Raw genomic sequence first — 18,981 nt, 5'->3', positions numbered from 1 at the left:
GTAGTTTGCCGTACCACATCACCACGTATAATCAGATCTTACCCTCCTCCCCATCTATTGTTCTTGGCAGTACATTTGTCCTTCTCTCTGCGTGTGTGTCTTTGACTGGATCAAGTTTTAATCAAAGGATTCAGCAGCTTTGAACCTTCAACTTTGATTATAGCTGAAGTCTCTGTAAACATGAAAGGTTCAAAGTCCAAACTCTCGCTGAAATATTGTTTTCCAGTGTTTAAAAACTAAACTTTGTGGCGATACAACTACTGATCTCCATAAAGGGAATTTAAAGAATATATTTGCCACGAGCTTTGCAATAAAACAAATTCAAAACATTTAAAAGCCACTTCTTTTTATATATATATATATATATATATATATATATATATATATATACACACACATGTATATCATTTTTCTCAGTGTTTACTTGCAGATGGTGAAATGTTTGAATGCAAAACCCTTTTTTCTTCATGAAGAACAAGTTTTGGATGTTAATTATTTAACCGGTGGAGTAAATAAGCAGAAGTGCTTCAACTGAGTCACATGACACCATGTGCAGGAATCCTGAAGTTTTTCAATATCCTGAGCTGCAGTCGCGCGTTCTGCGCTTATCAATAAATCTCAGGCTGCTGACACACTGACACACTGAAGCAGTGAAACTTTACACCCAACATCAGCACGTTAGCATTGATTTATCATCATTGGTGGGCATGAAAGATGATGTCAGCACCATTAGGTCAAAGGCCTGCCGTGCTGAAATACGGCTTCACAGAGCGGCTGCGCTGACAGGAGTCTTGGTCATGTGCATCGCGGATGAGGTTTCATGGGAACAAACTATATTTTTTCAAGCTGCTCAGAGAGAAAAAAAATGTGTTATGTAAATGATTTAAGTTATTGAAATTTTAAGCTTCAATTCCTCCAAAAGATTTTGAGATAAAATATCATGCGAGCTCCTGCTGGGTGTGTGTGTGTGTGTTGGGTTGTGTGCAGGCAGCTGCATGCTAAGCCAGAGTAGTCAAAGCAAGGTAATTTCAGAGATTCAATAGACTCACCAGGGGGTTCCTGAAGAATTCATATTTGGCATAGTTCTTCCTGAAGAGGAATTTACTGTCGCTGCTCATGGAGGCTTGCACCTGAACCACCAGCTCGTGGTCCTCCAGACATCTCTCTGCACAGACACACACAGACAGAGCCAGTTAGCCACGTCCACCACGTTATCTTTGGCTCGTTTCTTCAGAGACGGCGACTGAAGCGAAGCCCGATTGTTTCAAATCAGTGCAACGTCGCATGGCTGCACTGTTGTACTTGAGCCGTTTATCTGATTTTATAATATTTTTATCTGCTGCTTCTTGGAAGCACTTTGTGGCATATGATTAGATAAGTATTGCTGTATGTAAATACAGATTGTAGCATTTACAATGCAAAAATGATTCCTCCGTGGCAGAGTAACTGTAGGGCTGGGCACAATAAGGCAGCTTTCTTTTAATTTTTTAATTTCCAAATATGTTCAACACTGACAGAACATTATGTATGATCCTTGTTTCCAAATCCCCATTAAAATCCAGTAAAACTGTGCAAAACACTTAAATATTGAGACATATATAACAGTTTACTCAACAATTTTACTCAAATTATAACATTTCTAATTGTACAATAATAACCTGCATCACATGTGATAATATTATTTAGCATTTCTACATTTATGTTGAAATAATCTGGGTTTTTGTGGTTGTTTGTTTTTTTTTTTTAAACCAGCAGTAGTTTACTTTTGTATTCACTGCCACATCTCGGTCTGGACAATTGCATGCAATGACGCAGCAAGAAAAAGCGCCTGTTACTAAGAGACGAACACGAGGTTAAATGAGGAGGGGCTGTGAAAGACAAGAAGCCCTGCCAGAGGGAGGGAGGAGGTGAAGTTGAAGAGAAGTGGTGTGAGATGGCGAAGAGGGAGAAGGATGGGGAGGAGGGAATATTGCAGGAAGATGATGTCATGTATTTAGGCTGATTGCTGAGAGCAGCAAAGCCATAAGCAAAGTACGAGCCACAGATAAACACACAAGTGCACGCTGAGGGCTCACAGAGGCCTAACCTGCTCACACGGGGCCGGATCACTTTCTCTGCTCCCCTGTGTGTGTGTCTGTGTGTGTGTGTGTGTGTGTGTGTGTGTGTGTGTGTGTCTGTGTGTGTGTGTGTGTGTGTGTGTCTGTGTGTGTGTGTGTGTGTGTGTGTGTGTGTGTGTGTGTGTGTGTGTGTGTGTGTGTGTGTGTGTGTGTGTGTGTGTGTGTGTGTCTCTGTGTGTCTGCGTGTGAGATCCATCTTTTTGTGTTTAAAGTTGAAGGGCGTGTGTTCTGACAGTGAGGCGGATAGGACGTACTGTTCAGATATGACAGATATGTTTCAGCTTCTCACAAACACACACACACACACACACACAAAGACTGGGTTTCCTTCCAAGATCCACTCAAAAGTCTCATTAATCAAAACACACAAACACATTTGTACGTATATATCTTGGTGAAACTGTGGTCACTCCTCCAGCTAAAAGGAGTTTCTGGCTGCACTTCACGGTTGGAAATGTCTGCACTCTGTCTGCACCGTGTGTACACGTGTGTGTGTGTGTGTGTGTGTGTGTGTGTGTGTGTGTGTGTGTGTGTGTGTGTGTGTGTGTGTGCTGGCTACAACCAGGGGAATTTCCTGTGGAAGGTTAGGGGACGTGTGATTGGTCGGGGAGGCTAGGGGCTCGTCCGACGGAGACCAGCAATTGGCTGCTTGCTGCTCTGGTATGACGCTTCGGTCCAGGCCTCTCTGCCGCCCCCCCCGCCCTCCGCCTTTCTTTCTCTCTCCCTTCATCTCTCCCTCCGTTTTTCCCCTCCCTCCCTCTCCTCACCTCACATTCCATCTCTCCAGTACACTTTTTTTTTTTTCTCTCCCCTCAGAAACGCAGAACAAGCAGGAAAGCACAAAGCGATCCTTTGACTCTAAAAATACGACTCCGGAGTAGGAAAGCCTAACAGAGGACAAAGACAGACCCAGAAAAGGAGGAGGAAAGAAAGAAAGAAAAAAAAGAAGAAAAGAAATGAGTAAAGCTTCAAAGGGAGTCACGGCAAAAGTGAAGAGGCAAAGCACGAGTCTCGCGCTTCTCTTTTTTTCCCCTCCTTCTCTTTCATCCCTCTGAGCAAATTAGTCGGGAGGGAACGGGCATTATGAGCAGAACATGGAAAACACTTAATCCCACAACTACGGGCGTGCACACACACTCCGGCCATGCTCAAGTGGACATGTACACACTTGGCACACACAGTAGTGTTTGTCTCTCTTTGCAGGGACACAAACTGAGTTTAGACAAAGATGTGCAGATGACGATGGCCACGAAATCCTGCGCCGACAAATATTCAGGGACGTAGCCGAAAGCTAATCCACGGTAGCCCAGTTTGCATATCTTTAATCTACAGATTGCGTTTTATACACTTTTATGGTGGTTAAAAAAAACTTGTTTTAGAAAATACAGCAGATGCTGAAGTCATTTTCTAAATCTGGCTGTTCTTGTAGAAAGTTAGTCAACCGTGCACACAAAATAAAGACAGAGAAGCACAAAATAGCCCTGATGTCCATCCTTGCAAAAAGTTAAAAAAAAAAAAAAATCTATTGGGGAATATTAAATAAAGATAAGAAGAGATGCCACGCAGCCAGCCCGGGACTCGCGAGCCACGTAATCTTACCAAGGCCGAGGATGGGGTGGTGCTCCACCAGCGTCCAGGCGTTGTCGTCAAGACAGTGGCTCTTGTAGACCAGCAGCTGACACACGTCTCTCGCCGTCATGTCTGCTGGAATCTCCACCACTTTTCCGGCTCCATCCTCGCTCCACACCTTCACTATCTGCAGACACACACGGGATTGATGAGCGTGAGAGCGGTGAAGGTCGAATGTCCCCAAATAATGAAAAAAAGTCTAGGACGGCTGTGGGTCCCGAGTTTTATCCCAGGAATTTTAACTTACAGAAAAATTTAGAATTAAAAAAAAAAAGAAAATGAAAGAGAAGAGTGACTCTGCATTTACCTCCATGACCAGGTGCTCTATCAAGTCCACCCTTACAAAGTCCTGTTCACATTATTGTGTCACACAGACATGAAAGGTGCTCGAGATTAAAAAAAAAAAAAAAAAAACGGAAAAAAAAATGCCCAAAGATGACGTCCAGGAAATGTTGGCCTGCCCCTGCGTTCTGAGTTCAGCTCCTTTGTCCACAACCCGGGCTAACTTCCCCAAATGCACATCCGCAATTATGCATCTGAACCTAAAAGGACACGTTTTTGTCACATCCAACAATATCTGCGACGGGAAATACAATCGAACCGGCAGATATTCACACTTAAATGGTGAAACAGCCCGGTGCACTTAAATGTGTTGCATTTTGTCATTAAAAATGTCACCAGTGGGAGCAGCAGGCAGGCTGGATTGAAAGCTCGAGAACCTCCCATTGTTGCGCCATTTTGAACCATCTCAGCCAAGTGCCCGAAACGAAATTTAAACCGGTTGTAATCTTGCCGTCTTCATGTGTATTACTGCACAGATAACCACAGACCAGCTGCTTCACACTACTGTATGAGCAGATCCATGCACACACACTCACTTACACACACATACACACACACACACACACACACACACCACGTAGAGCTCGCTCCCCCATTTATCGTATTACACAAACATAAGTATGTGCAAATGCACGACCGAAAGTGTCTGCAAACCAGAGAGACAACTCAGATCATCTCCCCAACACGTGACACGAGTGGTATGTGGGTATGTTTATGTGTGTACTCTTACACACCCACATACAAACACTTTCTGTCCACAGCAGGGATCCTGCACAGAAAACCACCGGGGAGCAACTGTTGAAAATTACATGAAACAAGACACGGAGGGGGGGCGCAGGGGGAAGGGGGGGGTCGAACAATCGCAGTGCAAAGCAGAAATACATAAAAACAGAAGCTAGGTTTTTTTTGTTTTTTTTTTTTAAACGTGCCTCAGAAAAAATGCAAAATATTAAAAGCGCCAAGCGACGACAGTGAAACACCAAGTAAAATGTAACAACGTCATGGCACTTTTTTCCCCCTGCAAAGCTTGTAGAGAGCTTCCTCTCTTCCAAAATGTCACCGGAGAGAAAAAAGAAAAGAAAAAAAAAAAGAAAAAGGGTCAGTTTATGACGCACAAGTTTTGTATGAGAAAAAGTTTCAGATGTGCTGAAAGCGAGTCAGGGGAAAAAAAAACCCAACAATAAAAATAAAACACAAAAAAAACGGTCCTCATCAGTCCAAACAGACAACCACACGCACGTGAGGAGAGACACACACACACACACACCCACACACCCACACACACACACATGCACGCCTCACGACAGACATCCGGTAAAGAAGCGAACACGCACGAGTCTCTTACCTCCACAGCCTGTAAGAGGCAACAGTCTGGAGAGCAGGATGGCATTTTCACACTGAGACGCTCTCCAGTGACACAGAGGGACGGAGAGGGAGGGAGGGAGGGAGGGAGGGAGGGAGGAAATGGAGCAGGAGGAGAGGAAGTCAGGAAGAGGGAGAGAGAGAGAGAGAGAGAGAACAAGAGCACAAAGGGGGAGGGAGGGAGAGAGGGATGGATTGGTGAGGCAAACGTAAGCGAGGTAACAGGGAAGGGTTGGGGAGGGGGGGGGGTTGACAGAGGAAGGACGAGAGTGAAGGAGAGACGGAGCGGACTAGAGACAGCCTCCCCCCTTCCTCTTCTCGCGGGCAGCATAAAGGCTGAGCAGCGAGGAGTGGTATGAGCAGTCCTCCTCCTCCTCCTCCTCCTCCTCCTCCTCTCCTCCTCCTCCTCCTCCTCCTCCTCCTCCTCCTCTCCTCCTCCTCCTCCTCCTCCTCCTCCTCTCCTCCTCCTCTCCTCCTCCTCCTCCTCCTCCTCCTCCTCCTCCTCTCCTCCTCCTCCTCCTCCTCCTCCTCCTCCTCCTCCTCCTCTCCTCCTCCTCCTCTCTCCTCCTCCTCCTCCTCCTCCTCCTCCCTCCTCCTCCTCCTCCTCCTCCTCCTCCTCCTCCTCCTCCTCCTCCCTCCTCCTCTCCTCCTCCTCCTCCTCCTCCTCCTCCCTCCTCCTCCTCCTCCTCCCTCCTCCTCCTCCTCCTCCTCCTCCTCTCCTCCTCCTCCTTCCTCCTCCTCCTCCTCCCTCCTCCTCTCCTCCTCCTCCTCCTCCCTCCTCCTCCTCCTCCTCCTCCTCCTCCTCCTCCTCCTCCTCCTCCTCCTCCTCCTCCTCCTCCTCCTCCTCCTCCTCCTCCTCCTCCTCCTCCTCCTCCTCCTCCTCCTCCTCCTCCTCCTCCTCCTCCTCTCCTCCTCCTCCCTGCCCCCCCCCCCCTCCCTCTTCACAATGGATTAACCCAGTGAGGGATTTTTAAACGGTGAGCTGCTACCTGTCACGTACTCTCTGTCCTCAGGATTGAGTTTCATCCACCTGACCCCGACTCCCACCCCAGCCGAAGGAAAAATAAATAAACCTCTCAGCTCCTTTTACTGATGGAGCCTCCGCAGAAGTAACACACCCTCAACTCCACACACACACACACACACACAGACACAGACGGAGGACAAGTTTCAACTACCCAGCCCATCACCGATCACACATCCCCTTATTCTCCGGCATCCCCCTGACATTTTGTCCGCGCTGCTCGACGGGTTCGGCTCTGCCCGCTCCCTCCCTCTTATCCGCCTCATCTTCCTCTTCCTCCTCCTCAGCTGGATGTGAAATACTGTGCAAGAGTGTTGGCCCATAGCAGCATGTGTAATGTACACCGACGGCTCGGAGGTTTGCACGAGGAGAAGAAAAGAACAGGAAAGAGGAATGAACAAAAGTGGAGTGATGTGATCTGGAGCAGTATGGATCACGGGCCCGGCGCTCCGGCTTTTGCCGAGGGAGTCATGGGAGACGTGAGGAGGGAGGGACGGGTGGGGGGGGGTCGCTCAGAAAAGCTGCCTCAAGAGAGAGAGGGAGACAGAGAGATAGGGAGGGGGTATAAAAAGAGAAAGTGAAATAAAGAAAAAGAAGGGAGGGGGTCAGAGAGTAACAGAAAAAGAGTGAAGATCTATGAAGGAATGTCAGTAATGCAATACTGAGTCATAATCAGGCTCATGTGTAGTCCACAGCCCAAAGCAGCTGGCCTCTAATACAGTGTGCATGAGAGATTAGGTGCACACACACACGCACACACACACACACACACACACACACTCACTTCCAAAGGAGGAAGGCGAGATGTAAACTATGAGCAGCGGCAGTTTGGGTTTTCTGTAGTTTCCAACTTTACTGCAGCATCATACAGCTCAGAGCCCATCTGGACGGCAGCCCGGCACTTGGCTCCGACACAACTACACGCACTTACTAGTGTGTGTGACTATTACAGATAGATGCATGAGATGAGCACGAGAGGGGAAATAAAAGTTAAATAAAACTCACTTTTAACATCTGTTTCATCTCCTGTCTTTCTAATTCCTTACATCCACAGATGGTCATGTGCTACTTTCTATATTCGACATAACTCTAGTAATTCTGAAATATTTGGCCATAAATCTCCTTATATTTACATTAACCCCCCCCTCCTTTCCTCTCTCTCTCACTCTAAACACGTGAAGGTGAGTAGTATATTTGTCTCTATGCTGTTTATAGACCCACACACACACACACACACACACACACACACACACACACGCACACACGCACACAAAAAGAGGGATTGGAGTTGCAACATACTGGTCTGAGGGACAAACACCTGGATGCACATTAGCAGATACACAAACATGTGTTCACACACATCCCCGACCTGGCTGGATCCAGAACCGGCCGCTGTCTTAACAGTCACATGACCTGCAGAGCGTGAAAGGCCGTTCCTCCCCTCAGAGGTGACGGTACCACACACACCGACGGGTTCCTCTCAGGTTCTGGTTCAGGTCTACTCTGTGTTCAGCTCCACAGACCAGGAACAAACTGCCTTTCACGGAATTATTGAAACCCTTCCGAATTCAGGTCCAAATGTTAATTTCAGCCTTTAGCTGTAACTCGAGCTTCAGTCTAACTTTTCTTTATTATGCTTTTGCATTGTAACTCAATTTTTTTTCCCTCTTTTCATGTTTTCGTGACGTAAGGCACCAGGAATTGCCTCGTTGCTGAAATGTGCCCCAACATAAACGTGCCATGGTTTCCCATGACAGAAGTGACTGGATGAATTCAGGAGTGTACAGAGCAAAAATCACGCCGCACGTACAGTATGATCGTCCAAACACCTCCACACTTATTTGTGCATACTTACTGGTGTATATTAATGATTTATGCTTTAATGAAGAGAATTAGGTCATAGAAACATTAATTTGACTGTACTGGGACTTGTTTGCACAAACCTAATAATTGTGCCTGTGAAAATGATAAACATCTGCAGCCTCAACACCACCATGTGACTGCCTACTCAACACAAGGATTCGTCTCCATGTTTAAAGCTCACTCACAGTCCTGACTCATTCTGAACTAAATTAAATTACATGGGAGTTGTGTGATAAAATCCCAGCAGCCGAACAATGTGTGTGAACACCCTCCTCAGGAATTGATATCCAGTCATTTCGTCCATCACAGTCGGTGTTGCAATCAGATGCAATTTGAAATTCTTGGCTCGCGAGTCGTGAGAAAATTAACTGAAACAAGAATACATCTGTACATTTCACCCAGAGGACCAAATTAGGAGGCAGCTGTGGATATAGTTATTGCTCAGACTAAGCAGGACACGTGGTGAAATCTGCGACACCGTCGCCACGTGCTCGGTGGCTGCTCAGTCACCACAGGGAGGATATGCAAAAGTCATCAAGGAAAGACACAAAACTAAAAAAGAAAATCAGTCGGTCTGCAGCAGATCTTAAAACAGTCACACATTACTTATTCAACCAGAAGACATCCGTCATTGTGATGTATTTTGCAGAAATACAAGCTAAGATGCAGAAGATATGTTGAAAAACAAAGCAAACTTGTCACAGTGACAACGTAACGTAATCATCTTCTCCTCGTCGAGGCCGTGCCGGCCCTCTGACCTTACGCTCAAGAAAACAGCACATCTCAAAAAAAACGGAAAATTCATTAACGTATTCATTAAAATGGGGGATTTACTCCGGCAGTTATGACGCTCATAAATCCCTGAGGTTTCTCAAATGATAAAATTACATCACGACATTGCGCAAAATATTTCATGCTTGGCAGAAACTCAGATCCTGTAAATGCAAATTAAACCAACAAACATTACAGCCCCAGCTGCTCTGCAGACATGCACTTTAATCAGAGATCTGCGTAAAGCACAACGGTCAGAAGTAGAAACTACTACGAGGTACGCTGGTGTGGATTCTTTTAGGTAATTTAGGTCACACTCAAATGGTTTATAAAAAAGATTTAAAAAAAACAACTGGACTTCCTTTTCTTTTGCTCCTGAAGACATTTCACCTTCCAACCAGAAGCCATCAACAGATTGAACAGACTGGAGGAAAGTTTGGGGTTTATAATCTATAAAAGTCACAGTCAAATCACAGAGCCTCCCATGTCAGCTGTTAAACTGGGTTCAGTGACTTGTATCAAAGTGTGAACGTTGTGAAACCACCGGCTTGGACGTCCAAGGCTGCTGCTTCGTAGGTTTTTAGGGAAATCTCAGTTTTTCATGTTTGACCTAGATGGCTTCAAACCGTCTGTATTCTCTCTCCAAATTGTGTGCACTACTTTTCTCAAGAATACCGTCTTATTGTTGAGATGCAGATGGACCACTGAGCCTTGATCTGATGAGTTTCATTTCTGAGATGTTAAAGGTCCGTAGACTCGTCACTGCAGTGGACGGTTTCTGCGTAGATGTTTTGTCCTTCAGGTGAAGCAGTTTATGTCTGAGGGCGGGGTCTGGTCTGAAGTGGAGGGGTATGTTGTGTTTATAGAAGACACTCACATATGAATTATAACATTTTTGCTCCTCTTTGGTCTTCTCTCCGTTTAGAGCTTTGGGATTTTTCTGGATCTCTTAGTTTTGGAAGTTTGGACGTGCAGATTTGAAGCGCTATCTTGATGTGCTCATGTTCCTTATTCCTCTTTCCTCTGTCTCGGTAGGAATACACTCAATGGTGTAAAGTCCTGATGACAGTTCGCGTTCCTGAGAGCGGTGTGAATCAAAAAAGCTTTGTGTGTGAAAGTTTCTGATGAACTTCCGTGTCCAGACCTCCATCCTCCATCCTGAACTTGATGCTGCCGTCCACCGGGTTGCTGTGTTCGGTGAAGACCTCTACGTCTTTGTTTTGGATTTTAACCCAGGTGTCTCGCACATCCCTGAACCAGCGGCGCTCTGCTTTTCCACCTCCTGTAAAACTAGTCAACCAGCTCCAGTGGGGGGGGTCGCGTCTTAGAGCTTGCAGTAATTTCACACTGCCATCTTCGAGCTCAGCAGACGTCTACATGAACATTGATACAGACTATCAAAAAACCTGAACTGTAGAAGATCCCATTAACCTTTCTCTCCGAAAGAAACTGATACCATGGACATAATAGTGGCAAACATCTCGGCCCTGGTCAGATCATTTCCCTTTTAATTTGGCATCACTAACGACTAAAACTGCTTGGAGGTTGATGACTGTGCAAGCAGTGCAGATGATTTCACATCATTTGTTCATGGCTCTGGAAGCCTCCGATAGGTACAATTATGTCCTTCGCTTCATCTGCAGGCCCCGTGGGTGGCCTGACTCAAGACCTTCAGACCCATTTATGCTTTATTTGACATGAAAAAATTATCAGCCAAATATTCTGGGGAAGAAAAAAATCAAATAAAAAAATAAATAAACCACGGAGACGCCAGACCACAATTTACATCGACACAGAGACAAAAAGGTTTTACCTTTGGTCTCAAGAACCAAAGATTTTATCAGATAGTCAAGCCCGAAAAACAGTGATGTGCAACAAGGATTAGCAGATATGATCGACTGAGACAATGTGTTAAAACAGAATTGTAGCATTACCAAGTCAAGGCAGGGCTAGTTTATCTATAGAGCATAATTCAACAGCCAGGTGATTTAGTGTTTACAGACAATAAAACATAATCACATAGTATGAAATCAAATCAAATAAAAATAAAAAGATAATAAAAAATAGAAAGCATGATTTGGGCATGGCAAGTTTATGTGTGTAGCACATTGCAGCAACCAGGCACTTCAAAGTCCTTTTAAATAACAGAAGTAAAGACAGGAAAAAAAGAGACTGAGTTACAGTACATGTCATGGTGTACATATGCGATGCTGATGCGTCATATAAAAGCAGATAAATGTCAGGAGGAACGGACTTTACTGCTCATTAGAAAGCATATATTTGTTACTGTAATGCTCTACAGGACAGTATACCTCCTCGGATCAGTGGAGAAAAGAAGAACACATGAAATGCGATCGGGGAAACGAGAGGATGGAGGCAGCAAATGAGCAACGTGGCCACACGACAGAGGTCCTGCCGCCTTGCAGCGGTCAGAGTGACGGTGGCGATGCCACCCTAACCCACTGTGTCAGCCATCTGAGCGAGCTGTGCGATCCAGCCCTCATCTGTCAACGGCGCTACGGAGGCAGATGGAGGGCACGGCAGAAATAATCATTGACTAGCTGATTTGTTGACGACCAAAATAATCGTTAGTTGCAGCCCTACTGTTGTTGCGTTGCTGAAACCATGGGCCGAGTCCTTTAAACAAAGTTTTACCAGAAGCAAACCTACAATCAAGAACCCTGAAGAGAACTGAAAAAAGCCAGCGTGAGCAAGCAGCCTTAATTTCATTATTGTGAAGGGATGCAGGGGCCGAAATTACAACTCCAATGCAAATACAAAACTGTCAGGCCACTCAGAATGTGATGGAAGTTATTAAACCTGAAATTAACAACACTGGCATTCATTATATGACAATTCTTATCAAAAATACATAGCAATTTTTACTGATTGGAGATAGATTTAAATTCATTTTGATTGGTAATTACATCATGAAAAAACTATAATTGAAGCTGATGCAGTGTGTGTATATATATATATATATATATATATATATATATATATATATATATATATATATATGCAATGCAACAACAGTAGGACTGCAACTAATGATCACTGAACCCAACATCACTGGCCAATCAATCCACTTTCCCATCTCTAGAATACTGAAGTGTCACCAAAATCTGCTCATTCTTCACACATGATGTCAGATTTCACAAGCAGTGACTATTTCAGTCAGTCAAATCACAGATCGCGACCATGAGAAACTTATTTCACATCCCGTCACATCTTTCCACAGAGGGGTCGGAGGTCAGACTCAGTTAAAGAGCTGTGAACTCAAAGCTGGATCAAGTTCAGTGTCTTGCTCAAAGCCCTTCAGCTGGGTGGAGGCTCGCCAACCGGCGAGGCATGAGCCCAAGTCCTTCGCTTGAGAGACAGTATCTTTAACTGGGACTCTGATGTTCTTGATGTCCGTAATTCTGCCTCTGGCTGCAAATAAAAGCAGGAGTTGCGTTTCAGCCGCAGACACGGAGCCAAAGCAAACCCATTTGCCCAGTGATGACAGACAAGACATGACTAAACACTTGAGAAACCGAATGGTGTAAGAATGCCACAATTAGCATGGGAAAGGGTCTTTATCCGACTTAATCATGAAGTACAGTCAAACTACTGAAACGGCTTCATAGCAACTACCAAAATCCATTAAAGGAGTTAAAGAAAAGACTTCTCTCAAGCCGGTTTCTAAAACCAAACAGAAATATCACCTTTTCTACTGTTGTACAAAGCCTGTAAATTGCACGAGAACAAACATATCGATGTCTCCTGAGGGAACATGGACCATAAACACGATAAATCAAAGGCCTTATTTTACTGCCTCAACCTGTGTGCCACTTTAAGAACAAAGCTTTGTGAAAAATGTTTAAATCTGAGATGCAAACACAATGAAACTGTAATTTAGTGCACAACACATTTGACAGTCCTCTTTGTTTTCTTAGAAAATTAAAAAAAAAAAAAATTTTAAATAAACAAAGCTCCATATTTTCATGCATCTCAGCGCCCAGACTGTGTCTCCCTGCATTAATGTTCGCTTACATATCATATTACGCAACAGCCTGGAAGCAGCAAAAGGTCATGTCAGAGACAGTCTTCTATATTTAAATGATTTGACAGAGACACCTCCTCTGCTAAAGAGCTCCCAGCTCTCTCTGAGCATCAGGACATTAGAGAAGGAGACAGAGAGAGATTCCCAGGGACCTACCGAAGGAGCCCAGTTGATGTTGTCAGGAGTCTACAGCCCTGCTGGTCCACGTTTCATTCACCTCTCTCACAGTGACATCGCTCACCCTCGTTCAGTTCAAAGATTTTAGGACATAAAAGAAACTAATTAAGTATGTGGAAAAGATCAGCAACATTTACCATTTACTTACGTCTTACTTAATTTCTACTTAATATACTAATATTACTATACTAAATACTGATATACTATACTTAATATTAAACTGCCACAAAAGCGTTACAGTTGTTTACCATTTGGTTGTTTTACCTCTTCTTCTAAATACCACAAATATTAGAGAAGCTTTGAAAGTGAAATGTTTCCCCAGCGGTTGTTTTGTCCACCACAGTACTTCATTTACTCAAAAGTTTGCTGTTTCCATCACATTCTCACTGGATTATCAGGTGGTCTGCATTCAACAAGGACCGTCAGACTCCTACCGTGGAGCCATGTCGTAATAAGAAGAATACAAAATAGTTTGGTATCAGTATCTTGCTGAAAAACACATTTATATGCTGCTTTAAATCTTATATCTGACAGATCCACAGATATGCACCCATATCATGTACTTTACTGCACAGAAATGTTTAATTTTCAGTCGCAGCAGTCTGGTTTCTGATTCAAGACCAAAACTTGTCAAAATGAGTGCTAGCTTTTGTGTTGTGTTTTGGTCATGTCTACTGAAATTACCGCTATTTTCTGATAATATTACATAAACCAGGTAGTTCCTGTGCCACCACCTGCAGCTCAAGTTGCATTTTTACAAGTTTGCAGTTCCTATAGCTGGAGCCGGGGGTTACATAGTGTTGATCACAGTCCTGCACACAGAGCCAGTCAGGGACTTCTGACTACCGGTAATAGACCCAACAGCAATATAACACATTCAACTGTGAGGAAAAACAACAAAGTAATACAAAACAAAAACACACAAAAAGACAAAGAAACAAAAAGGACAAGACAGTTTTTTGTTACTGCTCCCAGTGGCCAGCTGTCATTGTGAGTTCCTAAAAGATTCTCCAAAATGTTTTCTATTAAATATGAGTTTTATATACATCATCAACTAGGCTGTTTTTCATCTGTGTATTACAGCGGCTCATCTTTTATGGAAATGTGGTTGTACCTTGACAAATGCTCAAAAAGTTAATGGCCATCTACTATACATTTTTGCTCAAAAGCACAAATGCAAACTGGCATTTTTCTGCTTTAGACTGGCAGTCGTCCAGGCCGGCGTGACTCTTAGAGGCTTGGATCAAGACAACTGGGCCTCCTTTTCTTTTGCTGAGAGCTGACGGTGGCATGAAACCTTAAACATGTGCGGGATATCCTTCTACAAACCACCGCACTGACGCTACCGCTGCCATATTAATCAGTCTATGATAATGCCGCAGACATTTCCTGAGGGGACTTCCAGTTCCCATGATCCCTATCACCTCCAGCTAAGAACTGGTCACTCTTGCTGTCTTTTAGTTCTCTAGCTGTAAAAAAAAAAAAAAAAAAAAATCATCCTATTTTGCCTACATTGATAAACATGATGGAAAATGCCAAGACAATTTTCCACATGCCATCAACTCCTTGAATAAGCTTACTCACTATTCACTCTGGAAAAATAAATAAAAACAGCACCTTCCTGTTTTCCCGTAATTAAGCAAGAATAAAGAACGTCCTTCCTGCTGCAGGTTGAGTAAATGAGACGTAATCTTCAATAGAAACAGACTAACAACGACAAAAACACACATTCAACAAGTGATGACAACTTATTTGCCTGTTTAGATACACAATACAAGAGTTGGATAAGACCGTGATAATGAGGGGAAATGAGAAGAGGACATGAGGCCATGTTTAGCCAGCTCTCACATGCACACAGAAGATCCTTTATGCAAATTGCAAACTTGCTTTGTGACTCCAGACCTTGTGAGATGATGTCAACACAATGGGAAAATGCTGCTTAGCATTGTGACATGTCTAGGTGTGTGTGTGTGTGTGTGTGTGTGTGTGTGGGTGTGTGTGAACTGAAAAATGCCACATCTGAGTGTGTACCTATGCGTGCAGAGATGTAGCCATAGCAATTGGGTGAGCATCTAAAATAAGTTTTATTGTTCAGGGTGTGCATCCTGAAAGCATCTTTGAAAAGGATAGAGCATTCCTTGGGCAGGAGGAAGGAAGGGCAAGTCCACACACACACACACACACACACACACACACACAGACACACACGCTAACAGTCTGGGTTCAAGCGTGTGAACCGGAAATAGGTGCCTGCTTTGCCAGAGCCAGTAGACAGATCCAGGAGGTTCAGAGAGATCCGACCTGAAGAAGTTCCCAGCCGTATTCCCGGCTCTGGCACGGAAGTGTGCAGCATCCTGGACGCACTACTCACCTCCTTCCACAGCAAAAACAAGTGCGTGGGTATACATGTGATTGATAACCAAGTATCCGCAACAGCGTTCACACGCAGAGAGAAGCAGATAACCCAGGGTGAGCCGTTGTGTAATGGACGGAAAGGCTGCTCACAGCCAAAGTCAACAAGTGCTACTCTGACCCGAACATAACAGGCTAGCGTGGATGTTTCAAAACACACATACATAAGCGGTATTCAAACATAAAGCCTCACCTGTGCAACTGAATAAAGAAACAAATAAAGATGCAAATGCAATGTTGAATGCATTTCAGCAATGATGTGACCAACTGAACACAGAGAAGTCGAGGCTTGTAATAATTGTCCTTCACTAAGTTTTAATAAGTGTGTCAAACTGCGAGCGACATGTTTTGAGTGTACTTGCATGGCTGTCGGAGTTCTGCATGGGGCTGAGAATAGGGGATCCTGCCGGGCTGCAGAGCTCTGGGAAAGGATTGGGGATAGCTGGCAGGGAGGCCGGACGCAGCTGCTGGTCTGCCCTCAAGCACCTGTAGAGGGAGACAGACTCAACTGTGACGGGTGGAAGACTCAGCAGTGTAAACACAGAACTGAATCTTTTGACCATAGAGGGGTCAAGCACCTATTTTTACCTGAATAGATGGATGGATGGTTAAAAAAAGGAAGGAAAATGTACGGAAATGCAAATTATTGATATTATTATTGATACAGATCATCACAAAAGATTAATATTAATGAAACTAAACATCAAATTCCACCAGTCCAAGTGACAAAGGGTATAAATACTCTGAAAAAAGTGAGATATAACAGCATTTAAACACTATCGGAAGGGCAAAAAAGGCCAAAAAAAAAGAAAAGCCATTAAGCTGAAAGTAAGAAAAGCTTTAGCAGACTCTCAAAACATGTGGAAGAAAATGTTCTGCTGGAATGAAACTAAAACCGAACTCTATGCACATCGAAGTAAATCCCACATGTGCAAATCTGAGATCCCCACGGACATCCATGGAGGTGGTAGCGCCAAGGAAAAGTTTCCCAGAAACTCAAAACTGGGTTGGAGGTTCACCATTCACACAATAACTAACAAAGATAAAAATAACTAAACCAAAAAAAAAAATATTGGTTGGTTGGAGGAGAAATATACAAATGTCTTTGAATACTCAAGTCAATACAGACCTTACCCTGACTGAGAATCAGAGGAGTGGAAATCAGACTTACTACATCACTCATTATAGCAATAAAACCTTGCAGTAACTCACTCCACCCTCTTTCATTTGTAAGGTTTTACATATCAGGACATAAAAAAAATTAATGTTGTGTGGTAAAACTCCCCCTGTGATTGTAAAACTTGTAGAATCACCATCGGTTATAACTTAAAGCAGACCTATTATGAAAAACACGTTTTCTCTTGCTTTAACATATATAAAGTGGTCTCCCCTCAGCCTGCCAACTCAGAGAAGGAGGAAAGCAACCAAATTCTGCAGTGTCTGTACAGCCGCCCGGATGAGCCATCCAGTGTGATGTGGATCTACGAGCCGTTCAGATTCTAATCCTGTCGTTACGTAACGACGGGCGCGATGCGCGAAACCACACCCACAACTAACTCCGCCTGCCATTTTTTCGTAGCGGTGTATTGTGTCATTCAGGCAGCCAATCAGTACAGTGCATCATTATCATAGCCCCGCCCACTCAGAATCCCTCATAGATAATGAGGTTAGAGAATGGGAAGATAAAGACATGGCTCAGAGGCTGAATTTCTAATTTATTTAGCAAAAACAATCAAAAGCTTGTTTTTAATACATTCAAGGCCTGTTTAAAATAGGTAGTAGATGCCATAATAGGTCCCCCTTAAAGAGATGGTCCGTATGATGCTCTGTGTGATGTATATACTAACCCTCAAAGGAAAATTACAAAGCATTACAGAGCTGAGCCATCAGCCTCTCACACTGTTATTGATGAACTTTCTAACATGAAAGATCTCTCGTTACAATCTATAACAGTCTTCCAGCCTCGAGGTGTAACAATAACAGACCAACATAGATCTAAACCAGGGAACCTGAGAAGACACACATGATCTACAACAAAGATGACACCAAGGGGGAGCAAGGGCATCAGGTCAGGGGGATATATCATTATCCCCATCCTCCCTCAGATAATGGGTACCAAGTCTCAGGTAATAGAAGTCCAGTGGGGAGATGGAAGGAAAAAGAAGTCCATGCATGGCACGTATCACCAGCAGATTGGACAAGTGTCTGACATCAACAAGTCCTACCAGTGTTGGTCTGAAGGACCACGCAGGGCAGATGTGGGAGACATCACATCCAGGTAGCTGGACTAATGTAGGATCATCTGTACTGAGTTTGGGCTGGAAGTCCTTAAAGCAGCACAATGTAACTTTCAGCTTTTGTTGAGTTTGGCGGCTCCTTTGGACAAAAGCGGTAGTGCTTTACCAGAAAGAACACTACATTTTCCATGAGCACCAGCGCGTACTGCCGGAAAGATCCTGATCTCCCGTTGCGGGCATTTGTTTTGATAGTGAATGAAATAAGACGGGACGGACTTTCAAAACTACTTTTCTGTTTTCAGCGGTCGTTTGCAGGATGGATAGCAAAAAGGTAATGTATCTATTTTTGGCTAAACAATATAATATGACGATGTTGAAAATCACTAAATTCAACTTGGTTTTATTAGTGAAGTCACGCCCTGTCCTGTTTCAGCGAGATAATGCGCCCCAAATTACAAACGTTTCTTTAGAGGGACTTCGTCATAAATTAGTAGTCCAACATACTTACTGACAAAATAAAAAAATACTTTATAACCTGTGAATAACTGAATGCCCATTCCTTATATTTTGCAGATTGCAGATCAGCCCTGCACAATTTTACAGTTCTCAGGAAAAATACTAGGGCCGTGCCGGGCCAATGTTTATTCTTGTCCGGGCATTTAGCTTGTTACTCTCCCGCTTTCTTTTTTCGCTTCCTCCGATAAAACGTTTATTTTCTTCTGATTTTTCGCTGCTTCGGCCATGATAGCAGCTCCACGTTTAGCTCACCACCAGCCTGAGCTCTGCGCTCCACGTCCCGCCCAGCTTTCGTCTCGACTACGAATCTGGAAGGAGGGGGAAGTGACGTATGTGCCGTAAAGCCGTCAAAGCCGTAAAAATGTGTAGTTTTCTAGTGTGGCAGGGTTCCTACCATGCTCCTCAAAGTTACATAGTGCCAGTGAATGTAATACAGACCCCCTCAGACCATGACAGAGGTTCATTAAACATGTTGGAAGTTGATGT

At 44.0% G+C, this 18,981-nt stretch overlaps 1 protein-coding gene across 1 annotated transcript in view; it reads right to left on the bottom strand.

Moving 5' to 3' along the window:
• The window catches only part of LOC133460479 (growth factor receptor-bound protein 10-like), a 60,632-nt gene that overhangs the window by 18,038 nt on the left and 23,613 nt on the right, over positions 1–18,981 (bottom strand). Inside the window, 3 exon segments of the mRNA XM_061741049.1 lie at positions 1,050–1,165; positions 3,717–3,873; positions 16,105–16,228. Coding sequence (XP_061597033.1) covers positions 1,050–1,165; positions 3,717–3,873; positions 16,105–16,228 — 397 coding nt within the window.

The sequence above is a fragment of the Cololabis saira genome, chromosome 15, assembly GCF_033807715.1.
Source record: "Cololabis saira isolate AMF1-May2022 chromosome 15, fColSai1.1, whole genome shotgun sequence".
Classification (NCBI taxonomy): Eukaryota; Metazoa; Chordata; class Actinopteri; order Beloniformes; family Belonidae; genus Cololabis; species Cololabis saira.
This window is presented reverse-complemented; position numbering and strand designations above follow the sequence as displayed.